At 46.6% G+C, this 18,009-nt stretch overlaps 1 protein-coding gene across 1 annotated transcript; it reads left to right on the plus strand.

Annotated features, from left to right (window-relative positions):
• The first annotated feature begins 885 nt into the window (after positions 1–885).
• LOC126191457 (spidroin-1-like) lies at positions 886–17,003 on the plus strand. Its single transcript, XM_049932333.1, has 4 exons — positions 886–1,113; positions 3,725–4,108; positions 11,450–11,610; positions 15,152–17,003. The coding sequence occupies exons 1-4, from the start codon at positions 906–908 to the stop codon at positions 15,461–15,463; spliced, it is 1,065 nt and encodes a 354-aa protein (XP_049788290.1). The 5' UTR covers positions 886–905; the 3' UTR covers positions 15,464–17,003.
• Positions 17,004–18,009: the final 1,006 nt, after the last annotated feature.

Raw genomic sequence — 18,009 nt, forward strand, 5'->3', positions numbered from 1 at the left:
AGTTCTAAGTCCTAGGAGACTGGTGCTCACAGTCATTTGAACAATTTTGCTAATGATGAAAATTACGTTGTGTGACAAAGGCAATGTGGAGCTTCTCGGCAGAATCGGCGAAGAAAGAGCCCATGAAAACACTGACAAGAACAAGGGACAGATTTGTGGGACATAAAAGGAACGAATTCGATGGTAGCAGAGGCAGGGTAATGCTGTGGGGAATGACAGTGGTTGATTGATTAATTAATTAAGTATGGTGTAAGTGGGAGGTTCAGGTGAAGAGGGTGTAAATCGTGAGGACCGCATCAAACCAGTCAGTAACTTTCATAGAGCCTTAACTGTGGTACACTAGGAACACCACTTCGAAAGATTCAGCCTTTGTTCGGTTCAAAAACGGTTCAAATGGCTCTGAGCACTATGAGACTTAACTTCTGAAATCATCAGTCCCCTAGAACTACTTAAAGCTAACTAACCTTAGGACATCACACACAACCATGCCCGAGGCAGGATTCGAACCTGCGACCGTAGCGGTCGCGCGGTTCCAGACTGTAGCGCCTAGAACCGCTCGGCCACTCCGGCCGGCTTTGTTCGGTTGGTGTGATATCTAGATGTAGCGAGTAAGCCGGGCGCGTCCTTGAGACGCAGCTGTCGCAACGCGAGCAATTCACCGAAACCGAAGGTCGCGCCGCGGGTGTAGGGTCCTGCGGCTGTCGGCCGGTGGGTGCCACCAGGTGACACGCCGGCGTTTTTGCGGGGCCGCTCCCCGCGCAGACATCCGCCGCCTCCAAGGCCGGCCGCGCCGTGCCAGCCGCGCCGGCCTTCCGGCTCACAGCGCGTCGCCTGCGCGCCACTATAAGAGGGCGCGGCGCGCCTCCAGCCGCCAGAGTTCAGCTTCCAGCCAGCAGCCTCCAGCCATGCAGCCACTCTCTGCCCTCAGCGCCCTCCTGCTGGCGCTGGTCGCTCCCTCCTGGGCCACCACCAACGGCCGCGGCATCGTCTACGAGATCCACGACGTGCCCGACAAGGGCGAGGCCATCGCCACCGCACAGAGCTACCCCGTGGGCGTCGGCGTCGGCGTCGGCGGGCTCGGCTTGGGATACGGGGGAGGACTGGGAGGAGCAGGTGAGTCAGTATGTGGCCGATGTTCTGGCGCTGCAGGATTACTGACACACAAAACCATCAACTGCCGTGAAAAGTTTATTACACCTGCCAGTTTCGGTTGTGCAAATCATCTTCGTCTACATCCATACTCCGCAAGCCACCTGACGGTGTGTGGCGGAGGGTACTCTATCGGTTCTCCCTTCTATTCCAATCTCGTATTGTTCGTGGGAAGAAAGATTGTCGGTATGCCTCTGTGTGGGCTCTAATCTCTCTGGTTTTATCCTCATGGTCTCTTCGCGAGATGTACGTAGGAGGCAGCAATATACTGCTTGACTCCTCGGTGACGGTATGTTCTCAAAACTTCAACAGAAGCCCGTACCGAGCTACTGAGCGTCTCTCCTGCAGTCTACGACTGGAGTTTATCATCTCCGTGACGCTTTCACGATTACTAAATGATCCTGTAACGAAGCGCGTTGCTCTCCGTTGAACCTTCCCTATCTCTTCTATCAACCCTATCTGGTACGGATCCCACACTGGTGAGGAGTATTCAAGCAGCGGGCGAACAAGTGTACCGTAACCTACTTCCTTTGTTTTCGGATTGCATTTCCTTAGATTCTTCCAATGAACGTCTGGCATCTGCTTTACCGACGATTAACTTTATATGATCATTCCATTTTAAATCACTCCTAACGCCTACTCCCAGATAATTTATGGAACTAACTGCTTCCAGTTGCTGACCTGCTATATTATAGCTAAATGATAAAGGATCTTTCTTTCTATGTATTCGCAGCACATTACACTTGTCTACATCAGGCGACTGAAAGTTTTCAGTTACAGTATTCGCATTTATACGTGCATGACGATCAACTGCACCCCTTTTTCAGTTCCTTTTTAATTGATCAGTCTTCTGGCTTGTTTGATGTGGTCCGTACGAACTTCCAACTTCTTCATCTGAATCTACCCTAGGTACCGTAATTAATAATTCAACCACTGTCTTCCCCACAGGTTTACTCTCTGCAGTTCCCTTTAGTACCATCGAATTCATTCCCTTATGTCGCTTAAAATTGTCCGGGGTTCTTGGCAGTATTTTCCATGTGCTATTTTTGCGCCGATTTTGCGGAGGGCCTCCGCGTTTCCTTTATCACGCTACCTAATTTTCAGCATCCTTCAAATGGTTCAAATGGGTCTGAGCACTATGGGACTCAACTTCTGAGGTCATCAGTCCCCTAGAACTTAGAACTACTTAAACCTAACTAACCTAAGGACATCACACACATCCATGCCCGAGGCAGGATTCGAACCTGCGACCCTAGCGGTCTCGCGGTTCCAGACTGTAGCGCCTAGAACCGCGCGGCCACTCCGACCGGCTTCAACATCCTTCTATCGCACTAAATCTGAAACGCTTCTATTCTCTTCTACTACCAACACAATATTGCGCTCTCAAAATTCATTCTTATAGATTCATTCCTAAATTAAGGCCGTGTTTGATAATAGTAGACTTCTCTTGAGCAGTAATGTCCTCCTTACCTCTGACAGTGTTCTTTTTATGACCTAACTCCTGCTCTTACATGATCTTTAGCTTCCATGGTCCTGTAATTCCATACACCATCTACTTCCTGGTCTCTGCATATCATGTTATCACTAATCTCATTTCTTGTACTCGGTGGATTTGGATATGGAAAAAGCATGTTGTCAGCATGCCGCCCTCCCGGCTGTTGTCAGTTTTAGTTACCGCAGCCACTATCACTCAGTCAAGTAGCTCCACAACTGGCACCACATCTGTCAACAGCTCTCGGCAGACCTGGACGGTCACTCATCCAACTGCTAGACATACCCGACTGCGCTTAGCTTTGGTGATCCGATGCGAACCGGTGCTACCAGCACAGAAACGCTGTTGACATATTGTCAAAGGATTATATATATATTTACCTTTCTTTAACCAGCATCGCCTCGTGTGTTCCTACCTTTCCCTGGAACTTGAACTGATCTACCTGTCATCGTCTTCTCTAATTTTTCCAATTTTTCCGTTCATCGATAAGTAATTCGTGTTAGTATTTTCCAACTATGGCCTGTTAAGCTGATACTCCGGTAAAATTCACACCAATCAGGCTGTGTCTCCCAAACGTATCAACAACTCTGGGGGAATATCGTTGCCTTCACGTATCAAAAATGGTTCAAATGGCTCTGAGCACTATGCGAGTTAACTTCTGAGGTCATCAGTCGCCTAGAACTTAGAACTGATTAAACCTAACTAATCTAAGGACATCACACACGTCCATGCCCGAGGCAGGATTCGAACCTGCGACCGGAGCGGTCGCTCGGTTCCAGACTGTAGCGCCTAGAACCGCACGGCCACTCCGGCCGGCCTTCACGTATCTTCCAGCCCATCTTCACTTACTTCTCTATCTACAATACCATTCTCAAGTTCGGTTCTTTTACCTTCTGCGTATTCCTAATACCCTTCTGCATTCCATTCTTTGCTTGCCACCTGCACACCTTGAAATTCACACAGTTGTTTCCTTTTTTTTTCATAAGGTGTAAAGTGATACAAAGCTGTGAAGTAATGGAATCACAGACTGTTTTGTAGTTAAGTGGCTGGCTGTGGCAAGTTATCAGAGCCGCTCGGTCACAGGTCTGGGCAGCTACTACCCCGTGGCCGCCTACGGCGTCGGCGGTCTGGGCGGCGTCGGCGTCGGCGTCGGCGGCGTGGGCGGCCTGGGCGGCGTGGGCGGCGGCGGCGGCTTCGCGTCCGGCAAGGCGCTCAACAGCTACGGGGGCGGCGGCTACGCCGGCGGCCTGTCCGGGGGCGGCGGCCTGGCGCAGAGCGGCGGCTACGCGGCCGGCGGCGGCAAGAAGGGCGAGGCGGGCGCGCTGTCCAGCGTCGCCTTTTCCGGCGGGCAGGGCGCACGCGCCGTCAACAAGGCCGACCAGGGCTTCTACGGCGGCGCCGCCGGCGGGCTCAACAACTACAACCAGGGCGGCGCCTTCCAGCACGGCCTGGCTCGCGGCCAGCAGGGTGAGTCCTCACACAGGTCTCTGGCAGGTTATTAACAGCACGCTGCAAAACCACTGCCAAACGTTCCCAGCTGGGAGTCTCTACGCCCCACCAACACCTCGCCCGATAGTTGGCTGAACGTCAAATGGCATGGGATAGGCTGTTGCCATAGGATAGGCTACGCTAGACTCGGTTTGAGTAGGCGTCGGAAGGCCGAACGATAACGATTGACCGCCAAGTCATATTCAGCTGACAGGCGTCACCAGATGCTAATATGGGCATGTGGTCAAGAGACCGTTCTTCCGGCCGCTGTCAGTTCTCTTGACAGGAGCCGCTATTTCTTAAGCAAATAGCACTTCAATTGGCGTCACAAAGCTAAGTGCGCTCCACTTGCCAGCAGCGTTCGTCAGACTCGGACAGTCACCCATCCAACAACTAGCCAAGCCCGACAGCGCTGAACTTCGTCGATACGACGGGAACTGGCGTTACCACTGCGCCAAGGCGTTTGGATACCTATTGAGGTATGGAACAGAAATTATACAAAACGAACTTAAAAAAGCGCCACTAACCAAGGCACACCCCTTAACTGCTACCTGGCCGTCACGTTACCCTCCACTACCGATGTACGCCATGGAAGTTAAGTGGCGTGAGTCTGCCAGGTGTGTGCATGGAACCACTGCAGTACTTTCGGTCGACATGGAGACGTCATCAAATGGCAGGGGGAAACCGTACTGTTGTTCCTGTGTTGTTGTAATGTACTTCGCCGTGTCCTTCTGACATACATGCAAAGTACACCAGAACAACACAGGCACTGCAATAGAGTATTTCACGCCTAATAACTGGGCTTCATGTTTAATTACTTGTCTGGTTCTTTAAAGGACTCTTAGTATCTGTGCGAGTGTAGGATTTAGACAAAAGGGGTGACGTATGGAAGTTTGGGCCGATATGGGGAGCGTGTTCGGGTGGCCGAGGCGGTCAAAGCGACCACACGCGAGACAAGTGGACGATCCGCGTTCGAGTCCCGGCTCGTGCACATATTTTCGTTGTCACCAATGCATATTGCAGCCAAAGTTTAACAATATTCGCAAAGATTGGGCACAACACACAGAGATTTGAAAGTAGTTGGATGGAAGTGTTTAGTATGGTCCAACGAGTCGTGATTTTGTAGTAACAATTCTGATCTTTTCATCGATGGGATCTGACAGATTCCATGTAACAATCACACAGAATCGCTGAAGAAAAATGAAGAAAAAGACGGATGGAACAAACGAACAAAGAGAGTGGTAAATCGCGAATCTAAAGCCGGGAATGTTGCGGGATCGAATCCCGGCCGGACCATGGAATTTTCAGTTTTCTTTCAAACTAGCGTTCATCTGCCAATCATGAGAAAATTGACCAGGAACGACACGTGGCTCGGACTCCACATTGAAGTGTGGGTTCCTTTTCCGCCGTAGCCCCGTTGTGAAGCAACAGAGCGTTGAGCTACGAGGAAAAAATTCTGCGCAATATCGTTTGGCGTATTTGTGTAGAAGTGTAACGCATGATATTTCAAGTATGCCAGCAGCCGCCTGGTTCTGATTATTGCCTTTATACGCATTGCCATACATTTACTTCAGACTCCATTGTAAAGTAGCTGCTCCTTTACTCCTATACATGAGTGTAGTTTGAAGGTATGGCGGTAGTTTCCGTGAAACTTTTCAAACAGCCGCATAATGTTTGGTTCTGGCTATGATTACGTATTCTGCATGATATCGTTGAATCACATTGCCATAAATATAGAACATACCCATTTAGAGAAGCGTGTGACATTTCACGGAAGCTTCGATACAGAGGCCAGAATGTAATTGCAAGTTCGGATACCGTCAGACAAATTGCCTACATCATATGGCTTCAAGTGTATGGCTAGCGTCATTTGTCACGTGAGAATGACAGCAGCGCAGAAACTAGTAACGTAAGTGATTTTCCAGTATCGTAACGGGCAACATGTGCTCGGAACGAGACCAACGCCGACAGTGACGGATTGGAAGTTAAGGTGCTGTTACTTTCGAAACAGAATGCAGGAGAGCTTCTATAAAGTTTGGAAGGTAGGAGACGAGGTACTGGCAGAAGTAAAGCTGTGAGTACCTGGCGTGAGTCGTGGTAGGGTAGCTCATATGGTAAGGCACTTGCCCGCGAAAGGCAAAGGTCCCGAGTTCGAGTCTCGGTCGGGCACACAGTTTTAATCTGCCAGGAAGTTTCAGAATGCGTTATAATTAGCTAACGTTTCAGTTAACAGCCATCGCGCAAGTACGTAGGTGTGACAGTGACAGCAAATTTACAGTAGTACAGGAGACGGACATCTCAATTTCAAAATCCACTGCGGGAAACGTTTGACAGTGTGACAGCACATGGGAACACCTGAATGTTGACTAGGAGAGTTGAAACTCAAAGTAAGATTTATGTGGTGAGGGGACCTAAAATTTCAAGTAATTCATAGGAGAATGTTACGAAGACATGATCACAGCCTCATTAGCAAGAGACTGATTTATCAGCGGGCAGATGGATTTAAAAGCGGACGTACATGTTGACAAGCCATGGATGTGTCTTCTCTAGCAGTTTGCGCCACATGAAACTGTGGATCTGGCCTGACGCCATGATGGCTAACTATCGACCTGTTTCTTTAACTGGTTTGGGTCACGAAACCGACTATCAGTATCGGATTTGCTCATATCGTTGGTGTGAAGAATCATGATCTCTGTAAACAGTCAGCTTCGCAGACGTCTTCGATGAAAAAAGACTACGCGTGTGTGTATATTACATTCCACAGTCTATTCAGTATAGTTAAACTCAGGCCGAACGTGGGTGGCTTGGTGACATGTGTTTTAACAGTTGACAGAACCTGGGTACGTTATTATGAGCCAGAGAGCAAAAAACGTTTGGCGGTACCCGTCTTCCCAAGTATATAAAATTTTGAAGTTTTGACCCCTTCAGTTAGTCGTCCTGTAGAGAACCGCTGCAAAGACGGTCGAAATGTCAGTTGCTTTTACTATTCTGTAATGACGAGGGATAGTACCAAGAATAATTTCATTACAAATGGTACCTTCCCCTTATAGGATCATTTCCACGGTCCTCCGTAGTAAGAACAGCCAAATACTGACCACTATGGACAGCGTGCGGCACAATGCAATGTTGGAGAAGGAATTATAAAAAGATTCTTTTTTTGGAGTCTTATTAAAAATGAGTGTTTGCTACTAATTTTTCCTCTTCTACTTCGTGTTCCTGGTCTTCAGTTTGTAAATCTGGTGGACCTGAAGCCCCTTGTAATAAGCCAATGAACAAGCTAACGCATTTCCACGTCGGCAGGACACCAAAATGAATTGTGAAAAAGTGGGGACCAAATGACTAGTCTCTTTACAGAGATATCGGGACCAACTTAAGATTTTTCAAATGGAGTTTCTGGTGCCAGTACCGCAATCCTAAAAAAATTCAACGGCGTTTCACTCTTCAAAATACGATTACGTGCGACTGGTGTTGAGCTCAATTAGATGTGGGCTTAATAGGAAGTTTACATTTCAAACACATTTGTACGAACTAGTACAGTGATTCATATTCGAGCCGATGGCGTCTTCTACCCACACTTCCGCAATTATCTCGCGAACGCCATCTGAAGCTGATGCTGAGTGTTTCTGTCTGAATCAGTCCTTCCTCACAACTCTTACTCCCAGAAAGTACAGAGAGTTGCTGTAACTTTTCACGCTAGTACGGAAACTTAAATTTCCGGTACAGTTGAGCACAACTACAGCTCTGTCACCGCATACCTGTGGCCAGTACACAGTCTAAACCAGACCACCACCGACAAACTTTCAGAGACGGCAATGTGGACTAAAACAAGACAGAAGAGTTGTGTAAAGTGCATATCGTAAGAGCTGTGAGTACTTGTTTTTCTTCGTTACTGTGAAACGTATCCATTCTATGCAAAGCTCCTTACTTTCCTTGTCTTTAGAAGTGATAGCGTAGACGGAAACATGAGAAAAATATCCAGTTAACATGGACGCTAACGCACATACGTTACGAGCTACAATCACTTGTTCACTACTGTGAACACGTGGTTCTAACTCATAAGGTATGCACATTAGAGCCCATGTTTAGTAGACTTATTTTCTTGGTTTTGTCCATACTAGCTCGTCTGAAAACATGGAAAGGAAAGACGTTACACTATCAGAGATGAACAAGTACTAATAACTCTTAAGGTAAGCATTTTAGATTCCATGGTTACCAGACATGTTTTTCTTGTTTTGATCCATACTAACATCTCTGAAAGTTTGTCGGCAGAGATATGATTCACCCTGTATTTTCGCTTCGCGCCAAGTTTTCAAAGGTTCGCATCTACAGAGCCATCTTGGGAGCAAATTCAAGATTTACATCTGTGAGATAAAAGAACAGCCACCAGGTGAAAACATTGCTCCAGACGGACGCGGTTTTTAAGGCGCTGGTCTCCGCTTTCGGGAGGGTCGCGGCACCCGGCCGGCGGCAAGAACGCGCATAACAAACTAGTTAGGGGGCGGCGCTTGTGGTAACACCTCACGTAACTCATCTGGCGGCAAATTACGTGGCGGTCCGGGCGGCGCGCGAATATTAACGATAGCGGCGGACTCGCCTATTCTTGGGAAACGTCCGGCGGTGATGGAGTGGGGGCGCGCGCCCTATCTCTGGGCGGCGCCGCCCCGGGCCAGGGGCTATATTGCAGCACAGCACGGGCCGGGAAAAGTAGACGTCTCATCCAGCGGATTCTCACCCAACTGCGGCAGTGGGGATGGTCACGTCGTCACAGCAGAAGGCATCGCTGTCAGTCTGACTACCTGGTCAAGGCAAGCGTATGCATCCAGTATTGCTTGTCTTCCAAAACACTGTCGATTCTACAACATACCGACACTCATTAACCAAAGTACGATCATTTGGAGTATCAAACATGGGAGTAAGTGCGATTACTCCTGGTCTTACTCAGTATGTCACCTGGCGTACAATTACCAACAGCTTCAAAAATTTCGCAGATCATCCGGTCGTCTACGCGCTCCGGTCACATTAATGTGACCTCCCCCTATGGTCGACGTCAACGAGCAGCGATCACTCGAACACAGGCGGGAGGTGGCAGCACTAGCAGTCTTACTTCTTCTTTTCCTTGTGCCCTATTGCCCGCAGACACGCAGGGTCGGCATGGTTAATCGGATGTGGCAATGCTAGTTGAAGGGGTGGCCGGATGCCCGTCCTGCCACCACCCCGTACTTCCCGGGAAGGAATTAGTGTACCACAACTGTCTGCGACGAGTGTAATCCATGGAACAGTGCGAAAGTGTTCAGATGTCTGCGAGCCGTGTGACTGAGGCGGGAAGTGGGGACCAGCCCGGTATTCACCTAGGGAGATGTGGAAAACCACCTAAAAACAACATGCAGGCTGGTCGGCACACCGGCCCTCATCCTTAATCCGCAGGGCGGATTCGATCCGGGGCCGGCGCGCCTACCCGAGCCCAGGAAGCAGCGCGTTAGCGTGCTCGGCTCACCTGGCGGGTTGTGGCAGCACTAGCAGTGGAGGGTATATAATATCAGCCGAGGGGATGCGGATAAGAGTGCAGTTGTTTTCATAGTGCGGAAGCGGAGCGAAAATGATCACTGGTTTTCAGGCCAAGGGTGTAAACTTTCTTGAAACGGCTAAGTTTGTAAGCATTTCGCCTGCCGCCGTGATTAAAGTATACCGTGTACGGTGGAATGGCGGTATCCAAACTGAGGTAAGAGTGGTGCACTGCAGACCATTGATGACAGGTGTGAATGACGGCTGCGGAGAGGAGTATGGGCGATTAGACGCGCAACTGTTGAGCCACTGATTGCCCGATGAACCAAGGGGGCTACCAACAGTTTGTCCTGAACGACTATTCAGCGAATGTTGCTGCGTATGGGCCTCAGCGCCGGGCACCTGATTCATGCACCTATGCTGACTGCTGTTTGTGGGAAACGACTGGAATTTGCACGCCAGTGCTGGGACTGGAGTGGCGAGAGGATAAAATGACAATACACACTCGCAGTGTTCGCCAAAGGAACTGGTCAGACTGTGGATGATATACAGTTATACGTTCAGTGCGTTCCGGAATATACCTGTATATGTAGAGGAAAATGTAGGAAGCTCTAGAAGAGAATGTCATGTACAAGATTCGAGAATGGTATGACGACAACAAAGAAACAGAACTAGTTAGCGCACAGTTGTTAACACAGACATCAAATTTTTAGTTTTGTAGTAAACAAAACTAAAATCTCACAATGATACGTGTGTCCACAATGCAACTCATTATTTAGGAAAGACGACCCTTCGCGTACAACAAGCGTCGTCGTTATTGGTGTTTCGTTTTTTTTTTTTTTCTTTTTGTTACGTGGCATCACAAGCTCCTCAGTGAGTAATCCTCCTTTTGTTTAAAGATAGCTAAGGGGCTTATGAAGAACGCCAAGCAAAAGAATAAGACCGACTGGAATACAAAATATGAGGGAGGTTCAGCACAAGGTGCTAAGTATTTCTTGTAACACGGCGGAAAAATTACTCAAGTTGTAAGAGAAACCGGGCAGCGTGAGGTCTACGTCAGGTAATGTGTGGAACAGATAATCTGTAATATACTCGTATGTATTTTGATTGTAGGATCACAGGAGCTCAAAAACGATCAGGGCATATTAACTATGAAATGCAGAGGCGGGTCTAACACATCTTAATGATAACAGTTACGCGTGGAGTTATGGGAATGGCTGTTTCGTAATATTTAGCTCCATTCAAATGGCTCTAAGCACTATGGGACTTAACATCTGAGGCCAGCTGACCCCTAGACTTAGAACTACTTAAACCTATCTAACCTAACGACATCACACACAGCCATGCCCGAGGAAGGATTCGAACACGCGACCGTAGCAGCAGCGCGGTTCCGGACTGAAGCGCCTAGAACCACTCGGCCACAGCGGCCGGCTTAGCTCGATTATTTTACTGAAGCCATTGCATAGTGATTGTACGAAGAAACAGTGACTGAGGGGAGAAAAAGAAACGGAGGTAGTGTGAAACGATTTGACTGATAATGCTACAAGACCGAGGGATAAGAAATAGGCAGCATGTCGGTATTGTTTTAAATAGCCTTGCTTAAGTACCCTAGTAACCTAGTGAATACATGGTGTGGAGCAAATTTGGATTCGTCAGAAACTGCTAAGAACTGTTTACAGTTGCCTCCTCCTGAAACGCTTTGGCAGTGGACGTAACTTCCGCAGGTAATACACGAAAGCTATTTACACAATCGTGCGTTGCTGAAGCGTCATGCATAGCTCACAACCTTTTAATTAGTGGGCTGACTTGTATTTTCAGCCCTCACCGCTGGTGCGGTGAAGGCCGGAGGTGGTCACCGCAAGGGCCACAGCAGCAAGGGCTTCCAGAACTACCACCACAAGGACGAGTCGGGACAGACGTCCACCTTCTTCGACGAGGCCAGCGACGAGGGCGACCACTTCAAGTACACAGGCCAGCAGGTGAGTGCCGGCGCCACCCGTACAGTAGCCTCGCAGTCTGCGCTTCGATTCTGAAGGGCTCCACTCAGATGCTACGTCTGCTCCATTTGAATGTTACGTGGAACTACACATTCTCTGCTCTTTCGTTTCCGGAGAAGTAACTGACCCTTCTCGAAAAAAAAAAATATTTACACTAAAAACTCTTCCAATTATGTCGGCGACATTAAAGTACCGTCTGCAAATTCCACGCTCTCCACCTGCATTTCTCTTGTTTGCATCACTCCTTTCATATCTCGTCGCCATTCGCTAATCGCCATATAAGAATGCAAATTAAAGACACAGGGGGAGACTCCGCCTGTCTGTCTTCTAGACAATATACAGGGTGACGAACGAGATGTATTACCATTTTGTTTTTGAATATAAACTTTATTGTCAATACAATCTGAAAGGAACATATACTACAATGAAGAGCTGTCCATGGAGATTTGTACTAACTCAGCGTATACTCGACATGTCCACCATTTCATTTCCTAACTTCCTTCAAACGAACACTGAAGTTAGTGGTTACCCTACGCCACATGTCTTCCGTAATTTCACTGTAAACCTGAAGAATAAGTCTTTTGAGCTGTAATAAATCACGTGGACGTTTCGGAAAATTTTTTTCCTCTAGGTACCCCTAAACAAAAAAGTGACATGGATTGAGGTCTGGACTATTGGGGAGGGGGCAATTTTGTCCGTCATTGAAGCGACCGGGAAACCTGACTGAAATGATCCGCATGTCGAAATGCTCGTGTAAAAATTTCAACACAGTGTTTGCAGTATGTGGCCTTGGTCCATCTTGCATGAAACATTGCGTGTTGAAGGGCAAGGCAGTAGCAAGAATCTGTGGAATGAAGCTGTTGCCAAGCATGCTCAAACAACGCTCGCTGTTCACAGTTTCTTCAAAGAAAAAAGGTCCAGTAAGTCCGTGAGTGGAAATTGCTGCCTATGCTGTAATCCTCGGAGCTTAATGTTGTCGTTCATGAAGCACTTGTGGGTTTTCAGTGGCCCGAAAGCGTACATTTTATTTGTTAACCATACCGTCTAAATGAAAATGCGCCTCGTCTGAAAACCAAACGGTGTTGAGAGTTTCTTACCTATCTTCCGCCCACTGAGTAAAAAGTAGTCTGTGCTGCTTGTGTTCTTCAGTGAGCTTCTGTATGGGTACATATGGAGGTCACTTTTAAAAATGCGTTGAACGGAGCGTCTGGATATTCCCAGTTGCACTGCTGCGTACTAGTCTCCTAGCGGCAGTATCGTGAATTACACGTAATTTCGTAACTCATTTGTTTTTCCAAGCCCTGCTGGTACTGCTGTAGAGATCCCAGCGAGATTGGTAACACATTTCGTGCGATACCCCGTATATTTCGATACAAAATGCAGTACACTGATTAAGGAGACCCTCCGATACCTGCCACGAAAAATTCAAGGAAGGTTTTCTCTTACACCACATGTCTATTAATACTCGTATATTGTTTTGGGAATGTCGTGATCGGTAAATTTGACATAATTTGTCAAAGTGAGTTCAGTACATTGGCAATTGTTCTTCAAACATAATTTTTAACTTTTTATAGCTGTATAAATTGTAATGTCTTTTTCTCCACCCTCTGTTGGTACCGATATTTTATTTTTCATATATTTTGAGGAGGCTATGATAAAATACATGAAGTGATAAGTAGTAAGTGCACTGAAAATTTTAAGTTTATATCTCTAACAGTTCACTTGGAAATGACAAGAAGTTACATTACCCGAAATGTTATTTGAAGTTTCAACAACATTTTAATGAAATCCCAGACTATAAAAGAATTTGTCTGCGTCACTAAAAACTCTTCACCTATTCTCTTAGCGGCTTTCGTATTTGGCTGGGTTGCCTCTTCAGATACTTCTGCTTAATTTCACCATTATTCTTCCTCCCGTCTTTGCGCGCACTAATCGTATATTTTCCAGAGCGCATGAAAATTAATAATATTTACTTTGGTGTTAATGGCAACAGCATCATATCGTCCAGTGTGTAGAGCATAATATACTTCATGTATAGAATTCCGGCATTTACTTATAAAAAAATGGTTCAAATGGCTCTGAGCACTATGGGACAACATCTGAGGTCATCAGTCCCCTAGAATCTAGAACTACTTAAACCTAACTAACCCAAGAACATCACACACACATCCATGCCCGAGGCAGGATTCGAACCTGCGACCGTAGCGGTCACGCGGTTCCAGCCTGAAGCGCCTAGAACCGCTCGGCCACACTGGCCGGCATTTACTTATAGATGGAATATGTCCGAAGGGACGACAAACTTGGAGGAAATACAATAACATAGCAACGATCAGCGCATGTTTAAACACAAAGCCACAGTCCATAAGAAATTGTCATGGACGGTATAATGCCAATTTTCAGATATATTTGCTACATTATATTACACGAATAAATGTATTTATAATCATACAAAGTCAGAATGGATCTGTGAACAATGTGATTTGACATAATGATCAGAATCATGAAGTTCCTTTGCGGCTATTGTTGGTGCTGATATGTTTCCGGACACAACTTCGCTACTGCCAGTAACATTGTCCACATTAACCCAACCTGGGGTTTGTTCTTCTTAAAAATTCTATTACTTCATACAACCTCTTTTGCACCAAACCAGCTACACAGTTCACAAAGCAATGACAAAGATACTATATTATTACATCTTTGAATCATAACTCGTGAGACTAGGGTGGATTGTTGCAAAATTTCGCCATTTTCGGCCAAACATCCCAGTAAGTTACGAAATCCTACGCAGTCCCTAGTTTGGCATTCGCCTGGTGAGCAAGGGAAACATGATTGTTTGCCAGCTGTGGCCATAGTTGCGACGCCATAAACCCATGTTCCATTTTCTGCTACGACACGTTTCGGTAGGTCTGCACTGCTGTTCACTTCACACAGGTACTCATGAACATCTTGCTTTTACCCCTTTTTCGTTCGAAAGTAAACAATTTTAGAACATATTATGATGTAAGACGTTCCATACACAAAACATCACAAAATATTTCGTGGTTTGAGCCAGCTGATACGCAAATATAATCAGTCACTTGCTGATTGTTCACGACACTTTTTCGAAACGCTTACATCACTCGCAAATCCTTGTTTTACTGATAGCAGACTCACAAAAAGCAGTTTTTACATTTCTAATAATTCACTGGTCTATTTTTATAGAAAATAATCGCCGAAACTGTCAAAACACATGCCGATACTGTCAAAACACATGTAACATTTCGGACACCCGACTACAGACTAAGTACCTGATATGGTTAACGATGTAGATATTTTCCAGGCGTTTAACAATGGAACAACAAAAAAATCGCGCGAAAATAACACAGAATGTAGAATTATGAAATTGCCGTTGCTCAACTAACACGCCTCGTACACTACAAAATGCAGACGAACAAAATAATTATGCGGCTGTCCCCTTCCTAACGTTTCGGCCTGTGACTCATCTTCAGCAGTGTAAAACGTGGCGCGTCTCGCGTGTCGACAGGGCGGCTTCGGCGTGCAGGACGGGTCGCAGTACGGCGGCAAGCTGGAGGACGCGCGCTTCGCGGCCGAGCAGGCTGCGCGCAAGGGCGGCTTCGGCCACGGCTTCGCCGTCGACGACGCCTCCGGCCACAAGGGCTCGCGCGGCCAGCAAGCCTTCTACGGCGGCGAGCAGGGCTACGGGCAGAGCGCCGCCTACGACGACTTCGGCAAGAAGGTGGCGCAGCAGGGACAGCAGTTCGGCGGCCAGCACGGCGCCTCGTACGGCCAGGGCTTCTCCAAGGGCGGTTACGGCGGGGTCGGAGGTTACTACTAGGGCCGACAGTTACCTGCTGCCGCGGAAAACGTGTACATACAGCGGAACCCCGCCAGAGGCACTCTTCGCATCACACTGTCTAGACTGTGGTCTGTTCCAGTCCACACAGTCTTCTGTAATTGAGGTGCTAGACGTCTTTAGTGGCAGTACCTACTGCACTAAGTTCAACAAGTCTTGCCCAAATATACATTCTTCAGATCTATGAACAATTTGTCCATTCTCTCACTGCCTCCACTACAAAGATTAGCTTCTGTAAGTCCGAGCAAATGAAATTCTACAGGCCGATCAAAGTAGTGACTCGAAATCGCAATAGCACTGTGGAGTGCCGTGCCACTTTATGCATTCGTGTACTCGGGGCAAACGAAAATAATCTTACGTACCTCTGGATCCACAGCCACTTTAAATCTCTTAAATGAAGTAATATTGCCCCCCCCCCCTTGGGCATTATTGAGTTATACAGCAATAAAAATTACAGTGCTACTAAGTTCGTGCGCCAACGGTCTTGCTGCAGTGGTAACACCTGTTTCCGTCAGATCACCGAAGTTAAGCGCAGTCGGGTTTGGCTAGCACATGGATAGGTGACCGTCCGGCTCTGCCAAGTGGGGTGCACTCAGCAATTGAGGAGCTACTTACTTAAGAAGTAGCGGCTCCGTTCACGAAAACTAAGACCAACCGGGAGAGTTGTGTGCTAACTACACGCCACTCCGTAACCGCATCTGGTGATGCTTGTAGCCTGAGGATGACACGGCGGTCGGACGGTACTGTTAGGCGTGTTTTGACGGAGTGGAGTAGTGCCGCTAAGTTCCCTGATATGCATCCCATTTGATTTTAAAACGCTGATCAGGCCACTTCGATATTTACGGTAATGCATTTTAGTGAGGCTATCACGTGTTGCAATTCCCCGTATCGTTGTGTGGAACGGTGATTCAGCTTGCCAATTTTTATTTTTATTTATCTTCATACTGTCCAAGGGGGCAAAAGTAACTAATTGTTAAACAGAGTTTCCGTTTCATAGTAAATGAATTATCTATGCAACAAAATGGCTTCCTTAAAGAAATTACAACACTGGGTATAACGTTTTCATTTCGCCTTATTATTTTCTTAAAAGAAAAATATATATTACTGCGGAACGAATACTTCGCTGGCGTAGTGCGTGTTATGTATTTTTAAAAACCACCAACGCCTTTCTAAACAACACACACTTTGCTTGGTCGGGCTGTAGATTAAAGTCACCTCTACTGCCATCTTCCATTGGGTGATATTCATCCCACTCATATAGTAACATGTGTATATCATTCGGTGTAAGGCTACAAGAAGCAGTGAGAGGCAGAAGATCATATACAACTGCTCTCACATTATTTGAAAGCAACAACAGATGCAAATTCTCAAAGATATTTTTCTGCTGACTATCGTTGCTGAAGTAAAGACGTATTCCCTACAGACTTGTGCTTGATGTGAAGAGGAATCTTTCTGTAAATTTGTTAAAATAATGCAAGTGAATGACAAAGAATAAAGAACGATTTTGAACAACAGAAGAAAAGTTTGCTTCAATTAATCACTACCTATTCCAGTACCCACAGAAACAATAACGTCCTCATGGTGTGCTTTCTGTTATCCTATCTCTCGTGTTTTATATAACCGCGATTGCGAACGGAATTGCCCGTGATTACACTTTTTGCCCGTGTGACGCTGCAGAAAATAATTGAAACCCTGAACGTGATGGCTTTCACCAATAATTGCATTTGCATCTGGTGCCCGCAGTTGGATCTATGAAAAATTATTCAATTATCAGACTTAAAAGGCGCACACAATGCCCGTGTATCGTAACGACATGGTACGATGCAAAAAAGCTATAGCGGCACCTGGGTTGGCCGCACCCATGTCATGTTGTTATCGTTTGCAGGTGCCGCGGCTTTACCTCTATAGAACACACATTCCAGCACATCGGCTTCATTCGGAATCAGGCGCAACAACAGGGAACAAGAGTCACTGAGGACGGCTTCCTAACCTTGTATAAAGTACTTTCCAAACGATCTTTATGGTGTATAAAGGTAAGAAGTACGGAATTATTAGGTTTAATATCTAGTCGACCGCGAAACAGTGTGGACAAAAGTCGGTTTCATTACGATGAGAAAATCAATTGGACGTGGTTTCTTTAAAAGCACCATGGTGGCATTCGAGTCAAACTTCTTAGAAAAACCATGGAAAACTCAGTTCTGGATGTCCGATGGAGATTTGACTCATTTTCTACCCAGAGCCAATTTAGTATCTTGAACACTGTCTCACCTCATCTGGTAAATAGGCTGGAAGTCAAATAGACTTGAAGTTAGTCCACAGATATTTCACTCGAACAAGATATAATTGTATCGGAAATATGTTCAGCTCATGCTTTACTACGTAGATGATAGGAGTTGCCAAACTGTAATGGATGATTCGTGTGTTGCTGCTTCGTAACAATGGAGACTTGCTAAACAACTGAAAAAACATTAGTATGTCGGACCAGTGACACCAAAACATCCGGCGATGATTTGTAGGCGAGGTAGAAT

The sequence above is a fragment of the Schistocerca cancellata genome, chromosome 6, assembly GCF_023864275.1.
Source record: "Schistocerca cancellata isolate TAMUIC-IGC-003103 chromosome 6, iqSchCanc2.1, whole genome shotgun sequence".
NCBI classification, from domain to species: domain Eukaryota; kingdom Metazoa; phylum Arthropoda; class Insecta; order Orthoptera; family Acrididae; genus Schistocerca; species Schistocerca cancellata.